General features: G+C 36.6%; 1 protein-coding gene across 6 annotated transcripts in view; it reads right to left on the bottom strand.

Annotated features, from left to right (window-relative positions):
• Positions 1-12856, bottom strand: part of PARP4 (poly(ADP-ribose) polymerase family member 4) — a 59428-nt gene that overhangs the window by 40465 nt on the left and 6107 nt on the right. For 3 of the 6 annotated variants that reach the window (XM_076328151.1, XM_076328153.1, XM_076328154.1), the window contains exons 3-9: positions 11066-11198; positions 8221-8416; positions 6619-6742; positions 5438-5516; positions 4753-4866; positions 3858-4004; positions 2377-2514 (exon numbers count right to left, since the gene is read on the bottom strand). In XM_076328151.1, the coding sequence (XP_076184266.1) occupies positions 2377-2514; positions 3858-4004; positions 4753-4866; positions 5438-5516; positions 6619-6742; positions 8221-8416; positions 11066-11191 (924 nt within the window). In that variant the 5' untranslated portion in view covers positions 11192-11198. Of the gene's footprint in view, positions 1-2376; positions 2515-3857; positions 4005-4752; positions 4867-5437; positions 5517-6618; positions 6743-8220; positions 8417-11065; positions 11199-12856 lie in introns of those variants that run through there. The other 3 variants (XM_076328152.1, XM_076328156.1, XM_076328155.1) reach the window with 3 other exon arrangements.

Genomic DNA, 12856 nt, shown 5'->3' on the forward strand with positions numbered 1-12856 from the left:
AACCCAGGGGGGGAAAAACCAAACAAGTGATGCAATTGCTCACCACCCGCTGACTGATGCCCAGCCAGTCCCCAAGCAGTGATCGCTGCCCCCCGGCCAACTCCCCCCAGTTTATATACTGAGCACGACGTCATATGGTATGGAATACCCCTTTGGCCAGTTTGGGTCAGCTGTCCTGGCTATACTCCCTCCCAGCTTCTTGTGCACCTCCTCTCTGGCAGAGCATGGGAAGCTGACAAGTCCTTGACTTAGTATAAACACTGCTTAGCAACAACTAAAACATTAGTGTGTTATCACATTGTTCTCATGCTAAATCCAAAACACAGCGCTATACCAACTACTAGGAAGAAAATTAACTCTGTCCTAGCCGAAACCAGGACAGAGCGCAAAGCAATAAATACTGAAAATAGATCATTTAATTCCACACTGAAATAAAACTAACTCTTGTTAGTGTAATAGCCACAAAATATTTTCTTGCAGCTAGAATATGAAAACAGTATTTAAAAGTTTGATATTAGTTAGCCCTTATACTGGGCTACTTGCAAAGTACCTCAAGCAGAGTTAAGAGACAGTAAAATAACCTCCCTGAAATAAAATGGAATATGAATCAGATTGAAAGATAATGTTCCTTAACATCTTGTTGATTCATATTGTCAGCTTTAATGCATTAATGAAATAACAGAAAGTAGACGATAATAAATTTCTTACTAAATGTCTAAGTGCACTAGTTCATCCTAAAATACATAGAGAAGTCCTATTTATAAAGTGCAACCTACAAATGAAATGAAAGTAATGATTAATTTTAGACAGTTTGTCCAGACAGACAGGATATAGATTTGCTTGTATCTGTATATTCCTTCTCAATTGGAAATTTTTCACAGAATACTCTATATTATTTTGTCTTCTCAAGGCAGGAGGAAAAAGGCAAAATGCTTTTTAATTTACATGAACCACAGGCAACAGCTAGTAAAATGTTGACATTAGAGGCTGCATAGCAATGTCTTACTGCAGTTCATTATTGATCCAAGACTGGTCTCTGTCTCACAAATGCCTTTGGGAAAAAAATAGAGGGTTAATCTAACTGAACAGCAACCCACTTCTTAATTACTGTGTTTCAAAAATCCAGAGAGGTTTTTTTTCTTTCAATACAAACGCTATTTCTCTTGCAAATGAATTATAAGTGGGAAGAGTTAGTGAAAACAGTTTTATCATATTCTTACAGATCGATGCATTGAGATACAGTCTTTTAGGTCTATGGTTCAGCTCTTGCAAAAGCTACCAATGATTGAACATTATTTATCAAATTTTATCAAATTTCACCTACCTGAAATATGTTAGGAATCTTAATATCCAAACAATTGCACGTCATAAAAAGCATTTACCACAAAGAGCATTTCCTTATGTCTTTGCTGATTTATGCGATGCACTCACTACTGCCTCCAAGTACACATATACAATATTACTAATGTACTACTTACTCACCAGAACCTACATAACTGTGTATTATTTCCACATCAAAAAGTGAAAGTAATACTCTTCTACCATAGATCAGTTGAAAAGCATCAACAGTGAGTTTCATGTAATAAGATTTAGGGCAAAGTAATTCCAAAATTGGGGACCTTCTACTGGCAAAGCTCTTCAGTTTAAAACCAACATAATCTTCAGGTAATTTTGCCTTCAGTGATAACAGAGATGAACAAAACTCTCATCTTAAACAGTTGGCTGTTTGTTAAGTTATATGAACTTAAATTACATGAATAAACATTATCCTCTTAAATGTTGTCCTGGTTTGCTCCTACGGAGCAAAGCAAAAGAATTGAGGTATGTGGGAAAGCGGGATTAAATAAACCATAGACTTAACAAAGGGGTGGATAGGCAGTTATTAAGAGTAACAGCTGTAATATCCAAAGGCCTTCAACAGTAGCTGTGTGTTAATTACAAGTGTCATCTGATAATGCAGACAGGGACTATAATTAAAACTATTTTTCCATTAAAAGAGAATGGCTGACTAAAGTATGGCTGAAACACACTGGCAGGAGACAGTAACCTGCTATTATGCACTGCCTTCTATGCCTATCTTCTTATGTGACTTGACTTATCTCATGGAAGGGATCCTCCCATAAGAATTATGTAAATTGCTATGAAATGGAAAAGACAGACATCTGCCCTAGGGAGTACAGCATGATTTTAGTGTCATGATTCTAAAGCAAAATTTGAGATAAAAATTTCTGAAGCATGGATTTCTTAAAGTACAGGAGTATCAAAAGTGTAATTACCAATCCCAATCTGAAACACAATATACATGTTTGCTGGGAAAAAATTACTTCTAACAGCATTTACGTATTCATCCTCACAGATTAAAAAGAATTAACTTACATCATTTAGGCTTATGTTGTTTACTGATTCAAGTAGTAAACTATGCAGGTGGCCAATAGCTTCTGCCCAGATCAGTTCCACAAAATCACTAACTTCCTGACATATAGCACTTGAATGGATGGCTTCTTCTAGAAGTAACTGTAGTAAAATAAACACAATTCAGTGAAAAGACAAAGATGCAAGTCATGGCAGTGAAGTTCTTACACAGATAATTAACCTTTCCTATTCCCAAAAACAATACAGTGTGCAATGCTCATTCATGCTTAGTGTAATTTCTTCAGTTCCATTGAACTGAAGGGAAGGTTTGCTTTTATAAATTCTTTCAAGTGGAGAGCACGGCAGGCTGCATGGCCATGACCTCTCTTGAAAACAGAGACATAAAGTCTTGGAGAAGACAGAAGTTGATTTGCTTGATACCTTTATCAGTACATTGTACTATCAGATACATGGACATAATAGTCTGCACACCCCAGCCATTTCCTTTTTTGCACAGCTGGTAGAAGAACAGATGGTTCAAAATGGCCAGTTTTATAACATCTCTAACAAATTACACTAGATCTCTAGTTCAGAAAGCTCTGGTGGGAAAGACATTATTCCTGTGAAAATAAAAAATTGGAGCAGCAAAGCTACAGGAGAATAGAGAGGCCATGAAAATCAATACAGCAGAGAGAGTTGTGAAAACAGATTTTTTCATGTTCTTCTGAGGAACATTGTTAAAACATTTACTGGAGCTTTTTCTCACTGTTCTACAACTGCAGAAGCTGCCATTAAACTTGATGCCATTAAACAATTCTCACACAAGTTTGGACATTCTACATTACTTGTTTATAGGGCATCAACCACACAGCTTCTGAGATCACTAGAGGACATATGTGGACCTTTCAACATTGCTGGATATAATCTATGTGCCAGTTGTGCCCTATAATAGAAGCTAACCATGGTGAAAAAGAGAAGTAGATAAAGTACAGTGAGAACGTAAATGGGAAAAAATTTCTGTCACACTACAACCATTTTAAATAGCAGTAAAACATTGTCTGAAGAGTACTTAAGGGAGCAGAATCCAACTGCTATTGCCATTGGGGGAAGTCCTGTTACTGATTCCAATATGATCTACATCAAGCCTGTGACATCTATATAGTGTGCAGAATAATTTGACAATTAAAGTCATACATCACACAACAATTCTGTTTGCTATGTTAGCACGTAACTTTTTAGGTATCACATTAGTTGATAATGCATCTACTGAGAAAAAAAACTATAATGAATATGACTAGGTTTTCTTTTAATGTGTTTAAGTACTGGGAACATTCACTCAATATTCTGAAAAAAAAAATAAATTTCAAAACATTTACATATAAACAGTTTCCCTTAACCTATGGCTGTATCACTATAATCAAGACAATGTTTACCACATTCAGAAAATTGAAAACTAAAACAAATCATTAAGGACAGAAAAGCGTAAACATGCAAGTTGTACAAGCCTTTTGCAATTTTGTAGAAGCCAAAGATTCTGCTTCTGGTGGAAAAGTTTCTCTGAGCAGGAAATCCTGGCTCTTCAAGTCTGCAATAAAAGTCTCGTACTTTTCTCTTATTTCTTCAGCAGTATTAGTTACAAATTGTTTATTATTCTGTAAATTGAAAGAGTGAAGTTAGTCAAAGAAACTATATAGAGACTTAAAGAATCAATTTTACCAGACACTGATCTAACAGCTGACGCTCCACACTTAACTTCTGGGTTATGATTTAACAGGCTTTCAGCAAGGCAGTGCTTTCATGACGGTTCATGGGACAGGAAGAACAAGCACAGGGCTCCATGTACAAACCCCACAGTGACAAGATAGGTTCATCTAAATGTGTGCTAGAATAACTTGTTCTATCAATCGAACTATTCAAAATTCATCCCGGATACAGCTCCGTTGACTTGAATCTAATGTTACAATGACACAGACTGCAAGTACTATACCAGACTGCATACATAACTTGTATGCTGAGAAATACATTTAGGCTGCCCTCAGGACAAGCTTTTCTGTCTCTCAATAGTATGTCCAGAATATCACACGCTATAGCATTTTAGCATGTAAACATGTCACTATACAGTTTAGTTATTGCCAGGAAAATATATGTGAGTATGAGGCAGATGCATCCAGGATCATGCTGTGTCCCAACACAGTTCTTTTGAACAAGCTGTAAGCAAACACACAGAGTAGAGGAGCCAACTATAAATCAAACTTTTTACGATAAAGCTTAACAGAATGACCTCCTATTATCTATATCTAAGGATTAGCCTGCAAATAAGAATGAAATGCATCTGAAGGTCTCTGGAACAGGTATGTTCAACGTGTATAAAGAAACAAAAAATCAATGAGTGGTTCATACCTTTGTGCCATTTGATGCACTGAAGTGTGCATATAGTCGAAATGGAAACTTGTAATGCTTTTGGGAACACTGTAATTCAATAACTACAAAATCTTTGCTTCCCTTGGAGTTAACCTAAAATGGAGAGATAAATAAAGTCCCCCAACCCCCAATTTATTGCTTAAGTATGTTTCATTCACATGATATTGCACCAAGTACTTCCCCTTGTCCTACTTATTTTTTCACCCCATTTAGAATCACACACTATGACTGGCTAAGAAAAGAAGCAGAATTATTTATTATTTGTATCATAGTAACAAGCAGAAGCTCCTCTCAGGGCTTCACTGTACTGATTGCTGTACATTTCCATCATTTTTGTGTTTTGAAAGATTTTTAATAAAAAAGTTTAAAATTTAAATTAGATTTAACATGTAACAGCCATGATAATATATATCTTGTCAGAAGCAAACATATTATTCTACTGCAGTACTTTGGTGAGAACACTACAGCGGTAATCGAAAAGTTTTATTTGGGTAGAATTAGGCTGCACTGAAAGACAGAAAGCATTAAAGTACTTTTCAGTACTCCTCTTTGCATTGCAGTACATGATAACGTAGAAGAGTTACTGTTGATGTGTATAAAACTGTAAACCTTTTATTCATCTACTGATCCTCCTACATTTTCTCACAATAACAGAAAGGCTTACTTTTTCAAGGACACTGTATTTTGCAACTTCAAAATCTTGGGGGAAGAAAGGAGTATCTTGACCATTTTCACTGTAAAATCTGGAATAGAATCAGAGTAATTAAAATCACATATGCCCAGTAAATACTGTACTGTAATAGGCTGCAACTTCATACTAAAGTAAGAACTAAGATAAGAAGATAAATCTATTTTTCAGCGGCAAAATAACAACAAAAGTTTTGAGAAATGAAATCCCACCCAGACAAGCTGCTGCACTAACAGGCCAGAATGTCTAGTGTGAACCTGAAGACTAGATTTCAATCTTCATTCTTTACAAAAACTATGGAAGCAACACGATAAATGTATTTTCATTGCCTGGTTACATGTTAATTTTTAACAGCTTGGTCAGCTACCTGTACTGTCTGAGGCCAATTCCTTCCTTATTCCTGACTTTCACATTAGAATATATAGGTGTAGTCATATCCTAGACCAAGTGTAACTTCTAGTACATTCCCACAGAGTAACTAAATACCTACCCTATGACTGAACGGCAGTCTCTAAAAGTGAAAGCTGCATTTTGTCAATAGATTTAAGAATGTTGGAGCTGGTTTTGTTCCTTTAACTCAATAATTAGAAACAGTTATAATAATACTGCTTCCCTATCAACTAAGAGCAGTCTCAGTCATCTTGATTTTCAGCTCTCCCAGGAATTTTCATGGGATGAAGAGATGCTCAGCACTTCTAGAAACAATGAATCGGACTGTATTGCAAAGACCCATGTGAACCAAGAAAAGAAAAAAATTGTGATGATAAACAGAGCTCCAATCAGAAAATCGCAAAGCTTGAGCCATACTAACACCTGCTGAGTTGGTAGAAGCTTTGCATGTGTTAGGGTGCTGGACTGTACGTGTACACTGAGATGGAAAAATGTAAAATCAATTTCCACAGGCAGGTCCGAAGGTTAAAAAAAAAAAAAAAAAAAGAAGCCATTATAAATTCATACACACAGAATACAGAAAATTAAGAAAGAAGAATTTTATCTTCCACTATATTATGAAGATAATGAGAGCCATCTCCAGAAGTCACTATAACACATTGGGAAGTGGGTTTTTTTGGGGGGTTTGGGTTCCCCCCCCCCCCGCAATTTACAGAAATATCAACATAGATGTAGCAAAACATATCTTTTATTTTATTTTATTTTACCTAAGAGTCCCCACTTTGGACTCAATTCGTCTCCCACTGTCTTCAATAACAGTAAGGTTGGAATTGTTGTTTTGATTTTTCTTTGTGGCATGTTTATTTTCAGCAGATGACAGGTCTTCCATATCTGCAGTCAAAACATATAATATCTTGGTATAACATCTACTTTCTCTAATTTAACTTATGAATAGTTAATAAAAACAATACTACCATTTAATATTCATAAATATTTTACACGTTGAAACAAGGTAACAGCTTCTAAGGTCACATTTTATTCAGCCATATAACTGGCAGGATACAGAGTCAAGTATTGAAGGGAAACTGCCCCAACTGCCTCACTGCTAGAATTAGTACCTCCCCGAGCTGTGCCAGTGCTTATTCCCTCCAGGCACTTTGCCACCCTGACTTCTGTGACAGGAAGGGGAAAAAGAATTAGGGCACGTAGCTGAGAGCTACACTGTGCCACTTGACCACAGAGCCTGAGAACTATTCCTCCATGGCTCATGTTGGTTTTGGGGGTTTTTGTTTCTTTGGTTGGTTTGCCTTTTTTTTTTTTTCAAAGTTATATAGATAAAGTGTATGAATGCAGTTTTACTTTTAGCTTAAAACTATTTAGGAGTGCTACTGAATGGATCTACCCAGCTTCAGCCATGCATGCCCATGGCCTCTGCTGTGTAAAATCAGATTTGTCTAACAGACTCAATGACACAGCAAATGTACAAATGCAGGGGTCCTGACTCTCATTCTTATATATAGTTCTGAAAATTGTACTGATTCATGACATGAGAATGTTCATAAAATAAAATGTATTATGTCAAAAGTAATTACTTTTAAAAATACTTAAAGGGAGGACTAGCACCCAGCAAAATGCAAGAGGTGCGAAAGTAAAAGGAAATAAAAAGCATAGTTACTGCGAAGAAAAAAAGAGAATTAAAACACTAATAACTTTCAGGATGATAACTTTTTTGCTGACTGTACACATTAAATAGAATTATCTTTCTCATCTCTTTCACGTTCTTTGGCTTGTCTCAGCATTAAAATGAACATTTGACTTTTTTCCTTCTACACAGGGTTATAGTTATTTGCATTTGAACCATGTTACGTATTGGAATGCTTGAAGTTCTTCTGTGTTAATTATGTTGCATTAAATATTTCTAACCCATGTTAACCTGTTCTCTAGCTGTCTTATTTTCTCATAATTTTGACTTCAAAACATAACACTTCCACATACAAAGGCACTGAAAACCCACTGCATTCTGTTGAAATTAACTAAAACTTCCAGGTTACTGTAATTTTTTTCAAGTGGAGTCAAATAAAGACAGTCATTGGAGTAGCTTTTTTTGCTATTTTTGATATTTTATCCACATTTCCAACTTGAAGTCTTATTTGAAGTTTCATTAAAAGGAAAAAAAAAAATCATTGGAAAGACTCCATAGAATTGAACTAATATTTCTTTTCTGAAAAAAATCTGGGTTTTTTTAATCAACTTTATTGCCAGTTTCCATGGTTGCTGATTTCTTAAAAGCTGATTCTAAATATTCATCTTCTAAAACATTCTTTCCTGAAGTAACTGATAGATGAATCAGATATGTCAAATATACCTACCCTGTCTGTCTGGCCTTTGGTCAGAAGTGTCATCTTGCGATTTATTAACCTTATATGCATCAATCTGTAAAAGCTTCCCCTTTTCAACTGATTTCCAAATGAAATCTGCATATAAAACAGGGAGCTGATACTTCTGAATATTTTTTAGATCATGACAGCTGAGGACATCAGCAGTATCCACAAGAACATGTGTACTCTGAAAGACAGGTTACAATTACAGTTGCTATGCACACATAACTACAATATTAATCCAAATATGGTTTATTTGCAATTCATACTGGTACAATCCTAGAGTCCAAAGGAAACATTTAAAAACAGACTACCTTTTTGGACCATATTTTAATTGAAACATCTAATTTAGAAACATGGTACTCAGCACTTCATCCATAGACAGCAGAGAGAGCAGGACTTTTTCAGGTGACAGTTCAGTTCAACTAAAATATGGATATCTTCAGACTGTGTCCACTTTTCTACAGTAACTACAAAGATATGAAGGTGACCAAGTGCCTAATGTTCTGTAGAGCTTTTAGCAGCACATAGGAGGTCCAATAATGGGCCAAGTTCTGTTGTGGCCAACATGGTACAAACCCAAAGCTATTTGGGGTAAGAGTGTTAAAAAAAAAGCTGGGCAGAATGCTGAATAATCATAATATGCTTTAGTAGCCTTATAAAGAATCATATATTGTTTTACTGGAATGATAGATATATGCTGAAAGTTAAAACCTTCTGCATAGTTAGGACAAAATAAAAACGTTTAGAGAAGTCAAATCAAATAAAATGGTCCTAAGTAAGAGGCAGCGGATTTTGTACTTCAAACAGTTAACGTTAAGCATGCAAGAACTGATGGACACAGATAAATGAAAGGTTATTGCATCAGAATGAAATTAGATCAACTTTACTCGGAAACAGGATGACAAATGCATGTACTTTTATTTGTCACATATGACAAAAATACAGCTTTAAAAAATAAGAGCTCTTCCCTGATACAGAAGCACTGAGCCCAGATCTGTCCTGAGGTTCTTTTTAATCTTTAATCGTAACGTAACTTCTGAAGTTTGGGTAAGATGTACCCTGAACAGGTTGGCCACTTGTTAGCTGTTCTCAGCATCCTAGAGCTCACAAATTTTAGGTATTGGAATATCTCTCTTCCCACTGTATTTATAAAGACGATTCAAAATACAGATTTCAATTAGTACATATTTGTACTGCATTAACTCTTAGTTCATTTGCTATTTTCAATAATTAATTTTTTTTAGCAAAGCTTTTTTTAAAGCTTATTGTTTTTATGGGACAATTTCCTTGACTTTTTTCCCCAAATCATATCTAGAGATGAGCAGTTTGATGGGATAAATGTGAGCCTTAATTATTGTCCACCCATTGCTTCTTTACAAGATCACAGCCACCACAAAGAGATGTGTCAACACATCTTGGAAGATCCTGAATTTACAGCACAAAGAAATCTATCATATCTTTGGAATACTCTTGCTAGACCTTGATATGTTATTCTTCAATTCTTCACTTTCTCTCCTAAACAGATCTGCATTGTCAGAGTCACCAGGAAACTACTGGGCTCTGAACAAGATGATAATGTACCTGTAATATTCCTTTTCTTCACACATTCCTTTCTTTTTCTTTCAATGTCAACACCTTATATTATGCACAATTTAAACTGCAGACTCTTGAGGACAGCGTATACAATTTTTGCTGTTTGTAAAATGACAATCACCTATGGGAGCTATACATAACAGTAGGATTTAAAGTAATTCACCCAATGTTACATTAGGAAATGCTACACAAGAGAGAGAGGGAGAAATTAACTCACTTAATCATACTCTTCTCAAAATTAAAAAACTGTATACAGAGAAAACAAAAAATTGAAATCATAATACCACGCATTACCTTCTCCCCAAGGTGGATTAGAAGTAAGCACTCTAATATGACAATATTTATGAGCTTGCTGTAATTACTAGCTATGGGAAGGACGAAATAAATGTCACTTTCAACTGGCAGAAGTAACAAGGTATTATGCCTTCACTATTAAGTTAGATAATGTTAGATAATTCCCTGTCACTGGCATGTGAATACTTATTAAGGCATTAGCATGTTCCTTGGCACACTTCTAGCTTCTGCCAACTCATATCCTCCCAGTTTCCAAGCATGGTTTGGGAGACACATCATCACCATGACCATTCCCATTAGGCAGTCTGGATATGAACAGTCAGTCCTGAGGACAAAGAGAGTTCAGTAGTATAGGTGTGGGCCAAGCCATGCCAGCTGGCCACAGCTCCTGCAAGCACTCCTAGGCCTGTAACGTACCACTATAGATGCAGCCCACTGATTTCATTGCTGTGCATGTCATGCAAACAGGCTTCTTGATTTATCCATACTGTGTGTTCAGTATATGTTCAAAATAAAAAGCTGTATTTAAATAAAAACCTGCAATATCACAGACTTCTAAGTCTACAACCATCTTTTCCTCACTCTGTAATCAAATGCTTGCATTAACAATAACATAACCAAAACCCAATTCAGTGATGCATCTCCTTATTCAGTCTCCCCTCTCTGACAATAAGAGAAGAAAAGCAGCATGGCAATTTTATCCGGGGAAAAAACCTCCCTGGTTCTTCTGTGGAGGAAGAATATTACTCTTGATTTTTTATGTGACATTTCAGTACTACAGAGCCAGATGCATTAAAAACATAAACTGAGTATTTCCATTTAAATATTGAACAGACATAATTTCTACAGTTCTTATTTCTCTACATGTGGCAAGATTAACACTCTACAACACTTGCACCACTTGATATTTTCCTACTGAGATCTCAGAAATAAATCTGGAACTTACCTTGTGATTAAGCACAAAATTAACTACTCCACCATTTTCTTTTATGCATGCTTTCAGCCTGCTCTTTTCCTGAATGGCTAAGTATTTAACTTTAATAAAGAACACACAGTTTGCAAAGATTGCCATTGCCCTCCTGTTAAAAGAGAAAAGAATTTTACTGGGTTTTTTGGCTGAGAAAACTTTCATTCCCACTACCCACCTAAGCAGTCTCTCACCAAATATATTCTTTGCAACTCTTAACAACTTCCAAAACAAATCCCACTTTATTAGCATGGTAATCAAATCCACTCAGAACATCTCTTAATCACTTTTATTCATTTTTTTTAATTATGTGGAAAATTTAGTGTGACCTATCTTTTCAGTGAAGTCATGGCTTGAACTAACTGCCAAACTCGTCTTGATCTCTTGCTGCTAACACCCACTGTTAGTAATGTGGAATTATCTTAATTTAAACTGTAACAACCTCTCTTTCAGTTCCCCTTTCACACAGTACCATTATAAAATAACTCTCTTTTTCAAGAATGTAAACTGCTCTTCATGTTTCCACTCACTGATTTATAATCTGTAAATATAAAAAACCCCATCCCACAACATTTAAAAAGAACTTTGGAAAACTGATCCAGATTAAACCCAACACAGCCCCCCCCCCGCCGCAAAAACCCCAAAATTCCCAAACCCAAGAGGCTAGTTTTAATCCAGATCTGTTTTCTGATTTAATTCACCCTCTGGCCTGCGACAAAGATTTACAAAAAGGAGTAGTGTAGCAGTGGAAGTGATGGAGAGGTCGGGAAGAGATGGAAGTAGGGGGACTGCTTCTCTTCTCAGCAGTGTCAACCTAAATTGTCTGGAAAACAACCTGAATGAAAATCGTCTGCGTGTCATTTGTGACAAACTATGCTAAGACAAGAGAGACTGGAAAAGTTTTATTTAAACAGGAGTAGAATTTATGACAACAAAATATAACAGCAGCATCTGGCTTAAGCGATTAAAATGTGTCATCAATGTATATTTATTTTCCTGGATGCCTAGGAGTGTAAAGTTATTTTAAAAACTGATGAGAATGATAATAATCAGTGTAAATGAGAACACTATACAGAGCACTGAGCTCTTTATATAGCACATGAGCTCCTCAGCATGTCACGGGCTTTCTAGGGTTTCAGAGCCCTTCAGTGGTAACTGAGTGTAAGTGCAAGCTAGAGGGCCTTATGACTGGGTGGGTTCAGACAGAAGCCAAAACCAATGCCCCTACTAAGCTTATTTGAAGCACAGCGCCCAGTTTAGTTTTGTCTGAAAGGCATTCAGAGGGTACACCTCAAAACCACTTCGGGAACTTAATCAACAGAAGGCAGCTCTCGACAACCAAAAGATTTGGCTTAAAATTGCATCACTGCTCCAAGCCAAACTGCTAATGGCAGTTGGCCAGGGACATCAAAGACAACAAGAAAAGATTCTACAGGTACTCTGGGCATAAAAGGAAGATGAGGGAAAATGTGGTCCCTCCCCGGAATGAAACAGGAGACCTGGCTACCCAGGACACGGAGAAGGCGGAGGTACTCAATGACTTTTTTGCCTTGGTCTTCACTGGCAAGTGCTTGAGCCTCACCGCCCAAGCCGCAGAAGGCAAAGGCGGGGACTGGGAGAATGAAGAGCCGCCCACTGTGGGAGAACATCAGGTTTGAGACCATCTAAGGCACCTGAAGGTGCACAAGTCCATGGGACCCGATGAGATCCATCTGCGGGTCCTGAAGGAACTGGCGGATGAAGTTGCTAAGCCACTATTCATCGTATTTG

Source organism: Aptenodytes patagonicus, chromosome 1 (genome assembly GCF_965638725.1).
Source record: "Aptenodytes patagonicus chromosome 1, bAptPat1.pri.cur, whole genome shotgun sequence".
NCBI lineage: Eukaryota > Metazoa > Chordata > Aves > Sphenisciformes > Spheniscidae > Aptenodytes > Aptenodytes patagonicus.